This window comes from Rhinopithecus roxellana, chromosome 17 (assembly GCF_007565055.1).
Source record: "Rhinopithecus roxellana isolate Shanxi Qingling chromosome 17, ASM756505v1, whole genome shotgun sequence".
Lineage (NCBI taxonomy): Eukaryota > Metazoa > Chordata > Mammalia > Primates > Cercopithecidae > Rhinopithecus > Rhinopithecus roxellana.
In genome coordinates, this window is record NC_044565.1 from 24,969,481 (window position 1) to 24,987,646 (window position 18,166).

The 18,166-nt window shown below is 43.7% G+C and overlaps 1 protein-coding gene across 22 annotated transcripts in view; it reads left to right on the forward strand.

Annotated features, from left to right (window-relative positions):
- Positions 1–18,166, forward strand: part of DYSF (dysferlin) — a 237,169-nt gene that overhangs the window by 199,627 nt on the left and 19,376 nt on the right. For 21 of the 22 annotated variants that reach the window (XR_004054402.1, XM_010361938.2, XM_010361936.2 and 18 more), the window contains 5 exons: positions 7,318–7,446; positions 10,034–10,189; positions 11,710–11,801; positions 15,270–15,440; positions 16,141–16,283. Coding sequence is in view for 20 of the 22 variants with exons in the window: in XM_010361938.2 (XP_010360240.2) it covers positions 7,318–7,446; positions 10,034–10,189; positions 11,710–11,801; positions 15,270–15,440; positions 16,141–16,283 (691 nt within the window). In the remaining 2 variants the exon portion in view is untranslated. Of the gene's footprint in view, positions 1–7,317; positions 7,447–8,411; positions 8,443–10,033; positions 10,190–11,709; positions 11,802–15,269; positions 15,441–16,140; positions 16,284–18,166 lie in introns of all 22 variants that reach the window. The other variant, XR_004054403.1, reaches the window with a different exon arrangement.

An 18,166-nucleotide genomic window follows, 5' to 3' on the forward strand; every position in this document is an offset into this window, starting at 1 on the left:
GGAGACAGGTTGAAGCTGATGACAGAAGCCTTTTAGACCTAGTTTGATTCAGAGAAGCAGAGGTGGAGCTACACAAACAAGAATTATATAAATGAGCCATATTTACAGGAAGCAGTCTGCCTTTGTGGTGGGAGCAAAGGAAGTAGCTGGACTGGGAAAATTCAACTCATTCAGTGAGAAATAATTTTGAAAAAATGGTGTAACCTGAATTCAAAAATCCTGCAAAAAAGAAAAGAAAATCAAAATTAAAACTTATCAATAGAAGAGGACATATACCTACTTGAAAAATTTTGCCAAGGAGCAGATGATATGAAATGCTTTGCTGTGAACCTTTTCGAAACGGGCAGTCAGAATGCAAAGCAAAAATGAAAGAAGTCAAGGACTGATAAGATGAGTGATAAACTTTGAGCCAGCAGGACTCAGGAAAGAAAGAGATGAAAACGTGAAGTTGGAAGGAGCACAGGGCAGAATGGCCACATGGAAAACACAACCAAGGGCACAGAGGACAGAAACTATAAAAGTAAGCAAACGAAAATGAAAAAGTTATAAAGGAACAAAGAGAAAAATGACAGATATAGACGTCAGGGAAAGGAGACCTAACATTTGCATAATTGGAGTCTCTGAGGAAGACAACCAAAACAGTAAAAAAAAAACCCCAAAAACAAAAACCCTTATGGTTTGATAAAACCTTATTGAAATGAAAGAAATGAATACACATATTGAAAAAGTTCATGGTGTGTCAGGAAAAACTGACAAAAATTGGTCAATCTGAGACATATTCTAATATAATTATTGTACTTTAGAGATAAAGAAATAATTCTTTGGGTAGTCATACCTCCTCCCCACTCCTTGAAAAGAAAAAAGCAACATTAAGTCATTTAAAATAGGAACCAAATCAAGGTAGCTTCCATTTTCTCATAACAGCATTCAATATCCAAAGACAATAACATACTGATATAAGATCATCAAAGAAAGACAGGGTGACCTGAGGATTACATGTTCAGCCAAGCTCCCCTCCAAGCATAAAGGCTACAGATAACCACTTATACATATTCAGGAACTGGGGTAATATGGTTCTAATGAGCCTGTCTTAGAGGAACTCCTAGGGGGTGAACGTCAACTAACTGGGAAGTTATCTGGAGAAACCACAACAGAAGGACTGGTTGTAGTTAGAGGCTGCAGTGAGCTGTGATTGCACCACTGTACTCTAGCCTGGATAATAGAGCAAGACCTTGTCTCCAAAAAAAGAAAAAAAAGAGTGAATATGGTCATAGTTTACCTTAGAACCAAAATGAAAACAAATGGAAGGGTTAGGGTAATAGGTAAGAATGTAAATATCATATATACTGAAAATGTAGACATGATAAAACTGACAAAAATTAGGTGGAGAAGGACAAAAGAGTATGGAATACAGAGTAAGGACAATGATTGCCATATGATAAAATAAATACAGTGGACAGCTATTATTTGAAATTGGCAAGTCCCATAATTGGCATAGAAGCAAGATAAAGCAAATAGTACAAAGGTAAATGTTAAGGAAGATATTGTTTTCTAAAACTGGGTGATAGGGAGAAGGAGGGAGATAAAATTGGATTACTTTATTATTGCTACAGTAGGGACCCCATAAATACTATGCCTAAAGACATAGAGGGCTAAGTATTATCAGAAGATATAAATGTATAATAATACTAGAACAGAAGCTGAGATCATTCCAGCTATCAGAAGAACTGTACACATGCACCACTCCCCTCCTTCCCACACACAGAAAGTGGACCATCCGTCACTTACTAATTACAAAATGTAAATCAGATCTCAAAGCAAAGTCTAACTCTCAAATGAAAAGACTGATAAAGTTTGAAAATAAGATTAAGAAAATGTGTGCCAGGCAAATGCAAATGAAATGACAGCAGAAGTCATAATCTTAATATTAGATGAGAGGGTATTCAGGTTCCTAAAATTAAATGAGACAAAGGATGACACTTTATAATGCTGAATGGTATAATTCCAAGATATGACACTTATGAGAATATCTATATACTAAATAATACAATGTCAATACCTACAAAACACAACTTACAGGAGATGTGAGAAGCAATAGAAACACACTGTTTCTATTGGTAGGGGGAGATTTAATTCCCTTCTCTCAGTTCATGTCAGATCAAGGAGACAAAAATGTCAGAGGAGGCCAAGTGCGGTAGCTCAAGCCTGTAATCCCAGCACTTTGAGAGGCCGAAGCGGGTGGATCACTTGGGGTCAGGAGTTCGAGACCAACCTGGTCAACATAGCGAAACTCTGTCTCTACAGAAAATACAAAAATTAGTCAGGCGTGGTGGCGTGTGCCTGAAATCCCAGCTACTCAGGAGGCTGAGATAGGAGAATCGCTTGAACCTGGGAGGTAGAGGTTGCAGTGAGCCAAGATGGTGCCACTGCATTCCAGCCTGGGTGACAGAGCAAGACCCCATCTCAAAAAAAAAAAAAAAAAGAAGAAGAGGATGTAGAAGGCTTGGCATGATTAGTAACCTGATTTAACCCAGTAGCCTGAAAATAAAGACTACACATGTGGCACTTTTACTACAATTGACCATGTAAGAGGCCATGAAGAAAACTTTAATACACTTCAGAAAGTGACAATACCACAGACAACATTTTCTGATTGTAATGCAATAAAATAAGAAATTTGTAACAAGATCAAAAGCCCAAAAGGCCTCTTCTACCTGGAAAATTAAAGAATAAAAATCCCTCTGTTTTAATAATTCTTGGGTGAAGGAGAAAATATTAACAGAAATCACAGAACATCTAGGAAACAGTGATTAAACACTACATATTAGAACTTGCTGGTTATAGTCAGAGCAGCATTTGGAGGAAATATGTGGCCTTAAGAAATTATGTTAATTATAAAAAAAGAAAACTAAGTATCTAACTCTGGGATCAAATAATAAAGATAAAACTGTAATTACAGAATGCCAGGAAAATGAAAATGAAAATGTATCAAAACAAATGAGGCAATGCCAAGACATTAGTGAGCAGAGGCAATTTCATATGAGTAAATATTTTCATTATCTGGAAAAAGGGAGTAAATAAAACTTCAATTCAAGAAGTTAGAATAATGATAATGAAAAGTCCTTAAAACAGCAGGACAAAAGAGAAAAAGGAAAAGCAGAAAAAATTAGAAAAGAGAAAGTTGTAGAATTGAATTGAAAAAAATCAGACAATTGGCACTTTGATTGGAATGAATCAACTAAAATAGATAAATCTTCAGCTAGTCTACTCTAGAGAAGTGTAGAAAACCAAGCCAAAATCCGTAATAACAGCAGAGATAATTGGGAGTTAGGAATTTTAGAAAAATTCTAAGTATATTTCTATGTTAATAGATTTGAAAATCTCCTTAAAATGAGATAATGTGAAGGAAAAGAGAAACAGAACTATCTCAAGAAGCAGCAAAAAATATGAAAGGAACAGGAAAATTATCAAAGAATTACCTTCAAAGAGAGAGCTGGAGCCAGGGAATTATAAAGTAAATTTCCTAAATTTTCAAACGATTAATAATTCCTGTGCTATATATGCTATTTCACAGCAGAGAAAATATTAAAATGTAGAAAACCTCGATTTTTATAGAGCTAGAATTACCTTACCACCAAAATCTGGTAAAGTCCAGCCATATGTATAAGTATCATTTATGACGTGAATATGTATGAAAAATGTTAGAGAAATGATAGCAAATGAAATCTAACTAATATTAAAATAATGTCATGATAACTGAATTTTCTTCATTCCGGGAATATAAAAAGTTCAACATCAGGAAATCATGAACAGTATTAATCATATCAGTAGGCAACATTAGCAAAGATTATTTCAGTTGGTGCTGAAAAGCATTCAATAAAGTTTAATATCTATTGATGATTTATAAGATCAAGTAACATATTGGAAATAGGAGTTTCCTTAATGTTAAAAAGAACATCTCTCAAGCCAACAGCCAACATCCAACTTCATGACGTCAGAAGGTTTCTTTACTGTAGAAATTGAACTTGTATTTCTCACGAATGTTCCTAAGTGCATTTGTCTGGGGAGAGAGTCCATGGCTTAATGACTATAGATTATTGAAGCACTCTGTGACTCAATTTACGTGAAGGTACTGAGTGAACACTAGGGCTGTCCTTTCACAAAGTCAAGACAAGACTCGCCATGATCGCGTTCATGTTGTCACTCACATTGGTCCGTATCTTCTCACCATTTCAATGTCAACAAAAAGAAACGGGTCGTTCATTTTAGAAAGGAGAAGACAAAATTATCCCTGTGTCTGACTGACTTGCTTACCACCTGAAGAGAACCAGCTGAAAAATTAGTAGGACCATCAGGAGAACCCAGTAAGATGGCAGCAACTATTCAGAAAATCTAGAGGAAGAAAAATTCACATTCGTAATACCGACAAAACAAGCTTCATGAGGAATAAACTCAACAGTAAACACGTAGGCTCTGTATGAAGATGCCTATAAGTAGCAAAAGTCTTGTGTAAGTTGAGAATCAGATCATGTTCCTGTATTAAAATGTTAATACTATAAAGATATCAATTCCCCTATTGAAAATTAGTTTTAAGTTTAATGCAAGCCTAACAAAAATTCCAAAGAAACATTTTGTTGAGAATGGAACTTAATGTTTTAAAATTTCATCTGGAGGAACATCAGATAACGAAACAGGTTATGAAGGCACAGTGATTAAAACATGGTATTGGTGAAAAAATGCACAGATCAATAGAGCAGAGATCACAAACAAACGAAAGGAGGCGTGAGCCTTTGGCACATGACACAAGTCATGGGAAAGGGAGAAGTTTAAACAAATATGATGCTTAGATAGTTGCCTAACCATTTAGCAAAAAATAAATTAAATTCTTGCCTCATGCTGGGTACCAAATTGAATTGAGTGTTGAATAATCTTGCTATGAAACGTGGTAAGTATAATTTGAGAGGCAGACGCTATAAAGAAAAAGATCTTTAGATGAGATGATCTAGAAATTTCTAGTATGGCTAAAAAATTATAAATATAAACATGAGATAAACATAACCATAAATATGACATAAACACAAACATAAACATACCATAAATAAAAATATCATGAATATAACATAAACATAACTGAAAGGCAAGTGACAGACTGGGACAAATATTTGATAGACTGAAGTTTAATATTCTTTATATACCGAGAAGTCTCTCAAATCACCACAGAACAGAAAACAAACACCAACAGATGGAAAATGTACAAATGACAAGGATGAGCAGAAGAAATACAAATGGCTGATAAACCCATGCAAGTTTCTCTATTATTATTATCTCTATTAAATAAATGCAATTTAAAATTCAGCATACTATCTTCCATCTATCAAATTAACAAAGTTAAAAAAGGGTGAAAGCGTACTCTGATGTGAAAGGCTGGGAGTGTGGGCACACTTGAACACTGTAGTTAGGAGAGTATAAATCCATACAATTTTTCCAGAGAGCAATTTGTGCACATCAGAGGTCTTAAAATGTGCATACTCCTTGTCCAGGAATTCTTTTTCTAGGAGCTTATAATAAAGATGAATTTAAACAAGTGCACAAAACACTTGGATAGGAGTTTTTAAAACTCCTCTACCCTGTAAGTTGTTTTAAAAAATAATATTGATGGCTGGGTCTGGTGGCTCATGCCGGGAATCCCTGTACTTTGGGAGGCCGAGGTGGGAGGATTGCTTGAGGCCAGGAGTTGGAGACCAGCCTAGGCAACATAGGGAGACCCTGTCTCTGCAGAAAATAAAAATAATAATATTGAAAAACTGCAAAACTAAATGTTCATCATATCTTGTGATACGTTTATAAAATTGAATATCATATTGCCATTAGGAAGGAAGAGTATTATAGAAGTATATATTTTGACCTTGTAAAGATTTTCATGGTACATCATTAGGCTAAAAAACAAGTTACAGGCCAGGCACAGTGGCTCACACCTGTAATCCCAGCACTTTGGGAGGATGAAGTGGGAGGATTGCTTGAGTTCAGGAGTTTGAGACCAACTTGGGCCACATGGCCAGAACTCGTCTCTACAAAAATAAAATAAATTAAAAAAATAGAAAAATTAGCTCAGTGTGGTGGCATGCCTGTAATCCCAGCTACAGGAGGCTAATGGGGGAGGATTATTTGAGCCCAGGAGGTCGAGGCTGCAGTGAGCCATGATTGCACCACTGCATTCCACCCTGGGTGACAGAGTGAGGCTTCTCCCCTCACTTCTGCCCCACATCCACAAAACAAGTTACAAGTTTGTATCTTGTGAGTCCGTAATTTTGGTTAAAAAATTATATATATAAAGAAAATATTCAAGAGGACATATACCAAATGCTTATTAAATAACTAGTTATTTTTGAGAATAAGAATTTAAGACAATATTAATTTTTAAAAATATTTGCTTATATTTTTCTAAATTTTAATAATGAACCTATATCACTTGCATAATTAAATATTTATTTGAAAAGATAGAACGTGACCTTCAAGGAACAGACAGAATTTGAGCTGGGCCTAAATGAGAAATAATATTTAGAAAGATGATTTCAGATATGACCAATTTAGCATGTATATTAACCTGTTTAACGTTACTCTTTATTAGATGCATTTTATCAGCATAATAAAAAAAAGCTTGCTGCTTTATTAAATCCTAAGCAATTCTGAAACACTGGTTCAACAAATAATAATCATTGGCTGTTTGAGAAGAGACAAGTAAATCAATTGAGCTAACAAGTTTAAAGTGATGCTCCAAAGATACACTTGGATTGATATTTGATACCGTTGTCATTGGATATCCTGTATGTGAACATTTTTGCTTGAAATGCTGACCTGTTAATTTTCCAGACATCTGTCACAGTCCTCAAATAAAACGTCAGTCCACTCTTTGCTCATTCATAATCTTGTTCTTTTAAAAAATGTACTGCCCATGTCTCTGATGACTCTCAGGTTCTTAGAATATTTGATTAACCAGAAAACCCTATTCCCTAATGGAGCTGAACAAATATCTTCCCTTTTGCTCCCTTCCCCTGGAATTTTCTGTCCATCTCCTCCTCTGTTCCTTCCTGGCTCCCTCTGTGACCTCTCCACCTCTTCAACCCTGCCCTCTTCTTTGCCTTCATTCCTTTATTTTGTTTTTGGTCACCTTCCCTTCTTTTCTTCTTCTCTCTTCCTTCTCTCTCTTTGTTCACTCTCATACTGTCATGTTTCCCTTCCTTCTCTTGTTTCCTCTTCCTTTGCTGTTCTACTTTCTTTCTGTCTCTTTTCCACTCTTCTAATCCCCATGCATGGCAGGTCTATGACACACAGCTGGAGAATGTGGAGGCCTTTGAGGGCCTGTCTGACTTTTGTAACACCTTCAAGCTGTACCGGGGCAAGACGCAGGAGGAGACAGAAGATCCATCTGTCATTGGCGAATTTAAGGTAAATCCTCAAGGACATGTCCCTAACCCAGGTGGGCCTAAGACTATGGTGTTGGAGCAATAAGTGAAGGGGAGGGGTCATACCTACAGTGGTGACCCTGGTGCTGATAATGGTGACCATGTGGGTAATGGAGGTGGTGATGGTGATGCCGTTGATGCAGAATCTGACTGTGGTGATGGGATGGTGTTGGGCTTGGTGACTTCAGTGGTGGTGACTCTGGTAGAGATGAGAGTGGTGGTCATGATGGTGATTGTGTCGGTGGCAATTGTATTTGTTTTTAGTCTGTTTTCATGCTGCTGATAAAGACACACCCAAGACTGGGAAGAAAAAGAGGTTTAATTGAACTTAGAGTTCCACATGGCTGGCAAGGCCTCAGAATCATGGTGGGAGGTACAAGGCAGTTCTTATATGGCAGCAGCAAGAGAAAATGAGGAAGAAGCAAAAGCAGAATCCCCTGATAAACCCATCAGATCTTGTGAGACGTATTCACCATCACGAGAATAGCATGAGAAAGATTGGCCCCTATGATTCAATTACCTCCTCCTGGGTCCCTCCCATAACACATGGGATCTGGGAGATACAATTCCAGTTGAGGTCTGGGTGGGTACGCAGCCAAACCATATCATTCCACCCCTGGCCCCTCCAAATCTCATGTTCTCACATTTTAAAACCAATTATGCCTTCCTAAGAGTCCCCTAAAGTTAACTCATTTCAGCATTAACCCAAAAGTCCACAGTCCAAAGTCTCATCTGAGACAAGGCAAGTCCCTTCCACCTATGAGCCTGTAATATCAAAAGTAAGCTAGTTACTTCATAGATGCAGTGGGCGTGAAGGTATTGGGTAAATATAACCATTCCAAATGGGAGAAATTGGCCCAAACCAAAAGGTTACAGGGCCCATGCAAGTCCGAAATCCAGCGGGACAGTCAAATTTTAAAGCTCCAAAATGATCTCCTTTGACTCCAGGTCTCACATCCAGGTCATGCTGATGCAAAAGGTAAGTTCCCATGGTCTTGGGCAGCTCTGCCCCTGTGGCTTTGCAGGGTACAGACTCCCTTCTGGCTACTTTCATGGGCTGTTGTTGAGTGTCTGAGGCTTTTCCAGGTTCATGGTACAAGCTGTTGGTGGATCTACCATTCTAGGGTCTGGAGGAAGGTGGCCCTCTTCTCACAGCTCTATTAGGCAGTGCCCCAGATATGGGGCATCAGAGCCCCCACATTTCCCTTCTGCATTGTGCTAGCAGATGTTCTCCAAAAGGGCCCCACCCCTGCAGCAAACTTTTGCCTGGGCATCCAGGTATTTCCATACATCTTCTGAAATCTGGGCAGAGGTTCCCAAACCTCAATTCTTGATTTTCATGCGCCCACAGGCTCAATACCATGTGGAAGCTGCCAAGGCTTGGGGATTCCACCCTCTGAAGGCACAGCCCAAGCTGTACATTGGCCCCTTTCAGCAGCTGGGACACAGGGCACCAAGTCCCTAGGCTGCACATAGCATGAGGACCCTGGGCCCAGCCCACAAAACCACTTTTTCCTCCTGGGCCTCTGGGCCTGTGATGGGAGGGGCTGCTGTGAAGATCTCTGACATGGCCTGGAGACATTTTCCCCATGGTCTTGGGGATTAACATTAGGCTTCTTGCTACTTGTGCAAATTTCTGCAGCTGGCTTGAATTTCTTCTCAGAAAAATGGGTTTTTCTTTTCTGCTACATCATCAGGCTGCAAATTTTCTGAATGTTTATGCTCTGTTTTCCTTTTAAAACAGAATACTTTTAACAGCACCCAAGTCAACTTTTGAATGCTTTGCTGCTTAGAAATTTCTTCTGCCAGATACCCTGAATCATCTCTCTCCAGTTCAAAGTTCCACAAATTTCTAGGGCAGGGACAAAATGCCACCAGTCTCTTTGCTAAAACATAACAAGAGTCACCTTTGCTCCAGTTCCCAACAAGTTCCCCATCCCTATCTGAGACCACCTCAGCCTGGATTTTATTGTCCATATTGCTAGCAGCATTTTGGGCAAAGCCATTCAACAAGTCTCTAGGAAGTTACATAGTTTCCTACATTTTCCCATCTTCTTCTGAGCCCTCCAAACTGTTCCAACCTCTGCCTGTTAGCCAGTTCCAAAGTCACTTCCACATTTTTGGGTATCTTTTCAACAACACCCCACTCCTGGTACCAATTTACTATATTAGTCTGTTTTCGCACTGCTGATGAAGACATACCCAAGACTGGGAAGAAAAAGAGGTTTAATTGAACTTACAGTTAATTAAAGTTCCACATGGCTGGCAAGGCCTCAGAATCATGGCAGGAGGTGAAAGGCCGTTCTTACATGGTGGTGGCAAGAGAAAATGAGGAGGAAGCAAAAGCGGAAACACTTGATAAACCCATCAGATCTCATGAGACTTATTTAGTATCACAAGAATAGCATGGGAAAGACTGGCCCCATGATTCAATTACCTCCTTCTGGGTCCCTCCCACAACATGTGGGAATTCTGGGATATACAATTCAAGTTGAGATTCGGGTGGGGACACAGCCGAACCATATCAACAATGATGATAAAAATGAAAATTCACCCTTTCTTCTTTTCAGGGCCTCTTCAAAATTTATCCCCTCCCAGAAGACCCAGCCATCCCCATGCCCCCAAGACAGTTCCACCAGCTGGCCACGCAGGGACCGCAGGAGTGCTTGGTCCGTATCTACATTGTCCGAGCATTTGGCCTGCAGCCCAAGGACCCCAATGGGAAGGTAACTTTCCTAGAGCCCTCACTTCCGCCAGAGTAGCAGGCTCAGGTACAAGTGGCCTATAGAACCTGGACACAAACTCTGTGTTAGGGAGTTCATAGTAGGTTGGAAAACAGACAAACACACAAAACCGAGAGGTGGCTGGATGGAGTTGTGTTAAGGACCAAGTGCTCTGGAAGGTCAGGGAAGGCCAATGTCAGTACAGAACTTTGGGAAAGTGGGGAAGACTTCCTGGAAGGAATAGGACTCTTAGGATAGATGAGATTTTGATAGGCCAGGAGGGAGAAGAAAATCGTGTTTTAAGAAGGACCAAAAGCATAGGCAAAGGTTTGAAAGAAAATTGCTTAATGTGTGTCTAGAACAAGAATAGAGCATAAAGATAAGTAAGACTGAAGGTATAGGTTGAGACTTTCAATGGTGAATGGGGAGGAGTGATGGGGGAGAGGAACAGGCTTAGTGACTGCTCTGCCTAGTTATGGCAGAGCCCCAGGCAAAAGGGAATGCTGGTAACACTCACCCTGTCTTTATTTAACATTTTGATATTTTGTTCATCACATACTATTGACATTGATTTTTATTTTTAAAATATTTCATTAAAATACTGTTTATCTTGATAACTATTTTGGCTCCTCTTTACATTTTGTGCCCAAGGTAAGTGCCTGAGCTGTCTCCCCCTAGTCATTGCTTGAGATGGAGAGGGGATATTTGAAGGAGGAAAGGAGTCTGGAGTTATGGGGAGGTGGCAGGGGTGGGAGGCAGAGTAATGTTGGGAAGAGAAAGAAAGAGGAAAGAAGAGAGGCAGGGGTGGTGCCTGATTTGCCTTTACAGGCATGAGGCTAGTGTCCCCTCTTGTCTCCTGAGGCAGGTTTAGGCCAAGCCTGTGTCCTTCAGGTGGTGGGTGGAGGCTTGTTGTCCCACCCTGTAGCCCCACCTTTCAAGGGGCAGAATGGAGCAGTTCTCAGCGTAGGCACCACTGATGGCCTCCAACGTGTGGTCATGGCTGGTGGGTTGGTTTATATGCTTGAAGCCTTCTTGATGCCAGACTAACCTTGGGTAATCTGCAGCCCCAGCTGCTGGGCCACTGGCTGAGGGGTGCTGCTGCTTCCAGGAAGCATGGGGGGAGACCTCCCTGGGCTAGCCTAGGCTGACAGAGGCTAACCGCCCCTCTCCCTTTCCACATACTTAAACAGAGGTCACAGAGAGCTCTCTTGTCATGTGTGTAATGCATGCAGACTGTTGTATTTCTGATAAGGGCCCGGCCTCTCCCAGTGGAGCAGTAGATTGGGAGTGTGAAGGACTCAGGTGCCCCATTCCCACGGCTGGAGCCAAGGCCAGAAGCCCATATCAGGGGCCAAGTGGAGTGGTGTGGTATGTGGGAGGGGCCCCTGTCCTGGCAGGACACAGCCCATATCTCGACTGCCTGATGGCTGCTCCCTCATCCCATCCAGAGGCAAGGCACTCATGAAGCCCCAAAGACAGGTTGGGGAAATGATTTCACAGAAGTGTTTTGTCTCCTCCTCCAGTGTGATCCTTACATCAAGATCTCCATAGGGAAGAAATCAGTGAGTGACCAGGATAACTACATCCCCTGCACGTTGGAGCCTGTGTTTGGAAAGTAAATTGGGGCATCTTGGGTCTTGGGGTGGAGGAGCAAGACAGGATAACCCACAGTCTAGTAGGGGAGATATGACTGGCACTGTGAAGTCCCTATCTCCTGGAGCAAAACTGTATTCCTTAAATCTTTCATGTCTGTGGGGGCATAGCATCAGCTAGCCCTTCTTTAGCTGCTAAAGACTTGATCCCAGCAGAAGCTCCTAGTTAAACACTAAACAATTACCTCTAAGATCAGAAATCTACATGGCTTGAGCTCAGGAGTTTGAGACCAGTCTGGGCAACATAGCAAGACCCCATCTCTACAAAAAATAAAAAACTTAGCCAGGCATGGTAGTGCATGCCTGTGGTTCCAGATACTTCGGAGGCTGAGGTGGGAGGATCCCTTGAGCCTGTGAGTTTGAGCTTACAGTGATCTGTGATCAAACTACTGCACCCCAGCCTGGGTGACAGAGCAAAACCCTGTCTCAAAAAAAAAAAAAAGGAGAAATCTGTATGTAAACTCAGAAGATGCATTTGCTAATTCTTTTTTTTTTTTTTAAGATAAACTTATGCTTTGGAATAATTTTAGATTTACTAAACAGTTACAGAAATAGTGCATAATTTCTACATACCCCTTACTCAATTTCCCCCACTGGTAACATCTTACCTAACCATGGGACATTTATCAAAATGAAGAAATCATCATTGGTGCATTACGATTAACCAAACTCTAGACTTTTTCAAAAGATGTAGTCAGTTTTCCTACTAATATCCTTTTACTAATGTCTCAGGACCCATCTGTTATATAACATTGCATTTAGTAATTAATTCTCTGTAAGTGTCCCACATGTATCTGTAGCAAGAGCTAGGGAAGAATGTAGACCCAAGATAGTAAAATGATTCCTGAAATCTAAGAACAAGGAAAGGAAAAATCAATGCCCATTGCATGGGAGTATTTCCTAGGCATCCTGAATTGCTGTTTGGATGTGAGCTTGTTTAGGCCAGAGAGGGGAGGATGCAGAGGGAGGGTGGCAGCTTTTTCTCTTGCACCTGCAGGAGAAGACACCTACTGTTCTGATGTCATCATGTCACATATGGTACTTATAAACTGGGGTCTGTTGAGTTAGTTGTGGTCACTCACCCTGCAGTGAGGACCCAGTCTCCTTGGGGAAATGCAGCTTTTGAAGGTGAACCAGCCCTGGCCAGTGATGAGCCTCCACCAAGCGGGGATTGGAGGGAAGTGGTAGGTGGGAGAGAGGAACTCCGTATAAGTTCCAGGAGCTGACGAGCTCCAGGGGCTGGCGCCAGGCCTCAGGCTAATGCTCATGGGGCAGTGGGCAGGGCCTGTTCCACAGTGGGTAGGGGCATGTCAGGGTTCAGGGGAGATAGGGGAGCCAGTGCAGGAACACACCCCTCCCATGCCTGTTTTCCCATCTCCCACCAATCCTGGGCAAGCTGGTCTGCCTGGTGCTTCAAGCCTCCTTCAGATCACAACGGAAACCCTTCCATTCTATAACCCATGTGTCAGGCAAACACAATGCATGAGGTGGAATCAAAGCACAACTTGGTTTTTGTCAGCATGTATTCCATGGCGTTACCTTCTCCTTTCCCTTGTGGAAACTGACAGGCAGGTGACTTTTCTGCTCACATTGAGCCCAGCCACTTTAACTCACGAACCCACAGTCTCAGGCCATAACCCACTGCCCATTTGTATGGAATCCCGAGCTCCCTGATGCCTCTAGGGAGTGTGTCCCCACTTTGGGTGCAGCTGTGTGTGTGTGTGTATGTGTATGTGTGTGCGTGTGCATGCGTGTATGGATGTATGTATGTGTGTATATGTGCGCATATGTGCACGTGTGTGTATTTGTGTGTGTCTATGTGTGTGTGTGTCTGTGTCCGTGTGTCTGTGTGTGTGTGGTGTGTGTATATATGTGTGCATGTGTATATGTGTGTAGGTGTGTGTATGTGTGTGTAGGTGTGTCTGTGTCTGTGTGTGGCATGTATTGTGTGTGTGTATGTGTATGTGTCTCTGTCCACGTGTCCGTGTATGTGTGTGGTGTGTGTATATGTATACGTTTGTGTATGTGTATTTGTGTGTATATGTGTGCGTGTATGTGCATGTGTATTTGTGTGTGTGTATGTGTGTGTCCGTGTGTGTATGTGTGTGGTGCGTATATGTGCATTTGTATGTGTGTGTAGGTGTGTATATGTGTGTGTTTGTGTATGTGTATGTGTGTGTATGTATGTATGTGTGTATGTGTATATTTGTGGTGTATATGTGTGCACGTATGTGCATGTGCGTATTTGTGTGTGTCTGTGTGTCTGTGTCCATGTGTCTGCATATGTGTGGGGAGTGTGTATATGTGCGTGTGTATGTGTGTGTGTGTGTGTGTGGTGTAGGGAAGGAGGGGCCCTGCCTTCCTCCTTTCCCGGTCCAGTGTTTCTCCCTTCCTGCTCTGGCTGGCCTCTGAGGTTCTGACTCCTGCAGTGTCTGGGCGAGGCAGAGGGCCCTTCTCATGTGCCCACCACTGCTGTCTTCCGGATACTCTCTGAACCACAGATGTTGAAAGCCGACTTATTTTCCTGTGCGTGCTTTCCAGAGGTTCCCCAGAGAGCCCCCCCGTGAGTCCTCCCACTGCACTTTCTGGGATATGGCAGATGCTGCGTCCCTTTAGCTGCTGTCCCCGGCCTCTGGTTCTCAGATGGTCCGCTCCACAATCTGTCGCTGCTCCAAACCTTTGGGGGTCCACAGGGCAGGATTCAGAACAGTTCCAGTCTGGCCTCATAGTGGCCTCTTCTCCTCCCAGGAAATCCTTGCGTTCCTTGCCCAGGCATGGGCCAGAGTGCACCTCCTCCCAAATGTGGCCCTTGCCCTCCTCCATGCCACAAGTTGCTTACGTTCCCCTGAAGCATGCACCAGGTGCCAGGCTTGTGTCTCCAACCTGCAGGGAGCTCATTTTAGGGAGAGAAGAGAGAATACCTCTGCCTTTGATGCCCATGGTAGATGGGGGTCTCAGATACAGCAAGAGCTCCCGCCAAAGAAATCTTTTCACCAATTCTCCCTCATCCCATCCCAGAAGTGGGTGTGAAGAGTCCAAAAAGCAGGTCCCAGGCCATGTCATCGGTAAATTCCAAAGCTCTGGCCCCTGGCTCTGGTTTCACATCTCTTGCATCTCTTGTTTCCTGGTGTCATGGTCAAAGCTTCAGTTTTAATGTGCATTTCCAATTCATTATTTTGGTCTGTGGTCCATCAGGCAGGCACCTGCCTTATACCCAGCACAGTTTATTTGGGACAGTCCTGTCCCCCCTCTCCCTACACACACACTCAGACAGGCCCAGTACAGCAGTGCTGTGGGTAGTTGTGCCTGTAAGAGCTATAGGGGGCCCAAGGAAGGAAGACTCCCTGGGGTAGTTTCAAGCTCTTGACCTGCCCTGCCTCTCTCTTGGGTGCCCCATGTTGAGTGACATTGGGAATCTGCCTCTCCTACAGGATGTTTGAGCTGACCTGCACTCTGCCTCTAGAGAAGGACCTGAAGGTCACCCTCTACGACTATGACCTCCTCTCCAAGGATGAAAAGATTGGTGAGACGGTCATCGACCTGGAGAACAGGCTGCTGTCCAAGTTTGCGGCTCGCTGTGGACTCCCACAGACCTACTGTGTGTACGTGGATGGGGGCTGGCTGCTTCTCTGACAACACAGCACCCCTATCTACTGAGCACTTACTGTGTGCCAGCCCTGGGCTCAGCACTTCCTAGGCATCCTCTCGTTGAGTCCAATAGGAGTCCCATCCCCACTCCACAGATGAAGAAACTGAGGCCCAGAGATGTTATTGCTTCTAAATGGTGGTGGAATTAGGATTTGAACCAAGAACCTGGCTCATCACATTGTTATAATCCAGTTATCTGTAATGCACACAGAAGGCCTAGAGAGGGCTAGGCACCTGGAAAGGAAGAGAGGGAAGGAAGGCAGGAAAGAAGCAGAGGAGACAGATGGGAGGACATGTGTGCTGCAGCTGGGCCCAAAGGGGAATTTTGTGATGTTTTATGTCAGGGGAACACATGTGAGGACAGCACTCCTCTTCCCGCCGTCTCGAGTCTTGTCTGGGTCTGATCCTCTAACTGGAAATGGAAACTATTTAAGTTGCAATTCCATACTTAAACGAGTCCTTTTCTCTCTGAGTCTCCATTTCTCCATCTGTAAAATGGGATACCCCGTCATGGTGAGCGATCAGATGGGACACTCACTGTAAAAGCAAGGGCTGGGCAATGCTGTGCATGGGGGTACACTGGTCCCTGCATGCCCCTCTGCCCTCATGAGTGTCCTTGAAGCATCTCCTCTAAGTCTTGTGCTTGGTCCTCAGCTCTGGACCGAACCAGTGGCGGGACCAGCTCCACCCCTCCCAGCTCCTCCACCTCTTCTGCCAGCAGCGCAGAGTCAAGGCGCCTGTGTACCGGACAGACCGTGTGATGTTTCAGGATAAAGAATACTCCATTGAAGAAATAGGTGAGCTGCCACATGACCCCAAACTATGGTGGGTTCTCGCTGTATCCCTTCCTCTCTCATCAGACCCTCTGCTACCATAAAGGACCCAAGCGGACATAACCCATATCAGCAGACTATGGGCATGGGTCTCTCCAGGGCAGCACAGATGGGCTCCACTTGCACTTGGTACTTTGAGCACCAGTACTGACCTGTGATGCCGCTGTGAAAAGTAGAGGTCAGGGCACGGTCAGGGTCAGAGTGCAGTCCAAGGCCCGGTTGGGGCCCATCTGAGGGCAAGCTCAGAGGTGAGTCTGAAGCCAGTATCAGGGTCAGAGTTAGGCTCAGTCTCTTTTTGGCATTGGCTGGTCTGACTCTGGTTGGAGTCTGGGGTACAGTCCACTTCTCAGAAACGGTTTTCTACTTGAATTGCACCAGCCTGGCAGCTTGACCCTGATGGTACCTTCCAGGCTCCCCACTCACAACCCATGCAGCTAAAGGATCACAAGGCAGGCAGGCCTGGTAGTGCCCCCACCCTGCCCTGGGTCCTGCCCAGCACTGCTGGCTGAGAATCCTGCCACATGCTCTCCGTGTGTCTGAGATGCCCGCAGGCCTGCATCACCCACTCAGAGCAGCTCAGACTCCCCAGAGGTGTTTACAGGCCCAGCTGGCCCCTCGCCTCCTGGTTGCTTCAGAGATGTTTGATGTCAGAGCTGGTGCCAAGGTTATAAAAGGGAAAGGATGGCTTTGATGCCCCATCCCCCACCCCCTCCTCCTGCTCATTCTGTTTTCCTGACTCTCCCAGGTCATAGCTGAGCCAGGCTCGGCCATAAGGCACCCCCCTGCCCCGCCCCCCTTAATTCCCTTTTCCCATAGATGTGCATCTGTTTTTGGAGGAGTCTCATTTCCTTCTACTAGTCTGTGAGCAACTTTAGCACAGGGCCATGGCTCATGGTCATAAAGTAATAGGAAACAAAAGCCAGAAAACTAGAGATGGTGAGGTCCAACATCTGCCTGCTTTTACAGATGAGGCTGTTAAGACCGAGAGTGATGAACGACCTGCCCAATGTCACCCAGCCAACTAGGAGCACAGCCAGGTTCCTGGCCCTGTGTGCCTTCTGAGGTGCATGCCTCTTTCTTTGAGGCCCCTACTGAAATGTGCAGGGCAGGTCTGATGGGTGAACACATGTGTGTGTGCATATGGGTGTGCATGGGCACGCCTGGATATGTGTATAGATGGGTGTGCCCACCATCAGCTCCCCAAGCCAAGGCCTTTGACATAGTGGGCTCCAAGTTCATGTTGTTGGATGCTCGGCCAGGCTTCTCAGGGTCAGGAATACCGCATGTCTTCTCCCCACCTGTAGCACTAGTTTTTGACCCATCCCCTAGCAGGGAGGAGATGTACCTGGAAAACACCTGGGGGCAGGAAAGGGTGTTCATGCCTAGTCACGCACGTTTCCTAAGTGAGCCTGTGATCTCAGCTGCCCTGCTGCTAGTCGTGTGGCTTCTCTGTGCCTCAAATTTCTCATCTATAAAATGGGGATAATAACAGCACTCAGGATCCTCGTGAAGAATAAATTTGTTAATAGCTTGAAGAATAGTGCCTGGCACGTGGTTCCTGCTCTAGAAGTGTTTGCTGTTATTGCTATTATTTTAGCTACTGCTCCTAATATAACAACTTACATGAGTGACAGCATAAAACTAACAGAACCAAGATGCCAGATCTAGGGGTAAAGGTTGCTGAGGCTTAGAGTTGGGAGCAGTCAGGGAGGGCTTCCTGGAAGAAGTGGGCTTTGGAAACAGAAGGATTTGTATGGTGGAAAATAGGAAGAAAAACTTTATAGAACAGGCTTGGTAGAAATGATGGCAATGGGGAATCTGGATTTTAAGCCTAGAGCTCATGGACA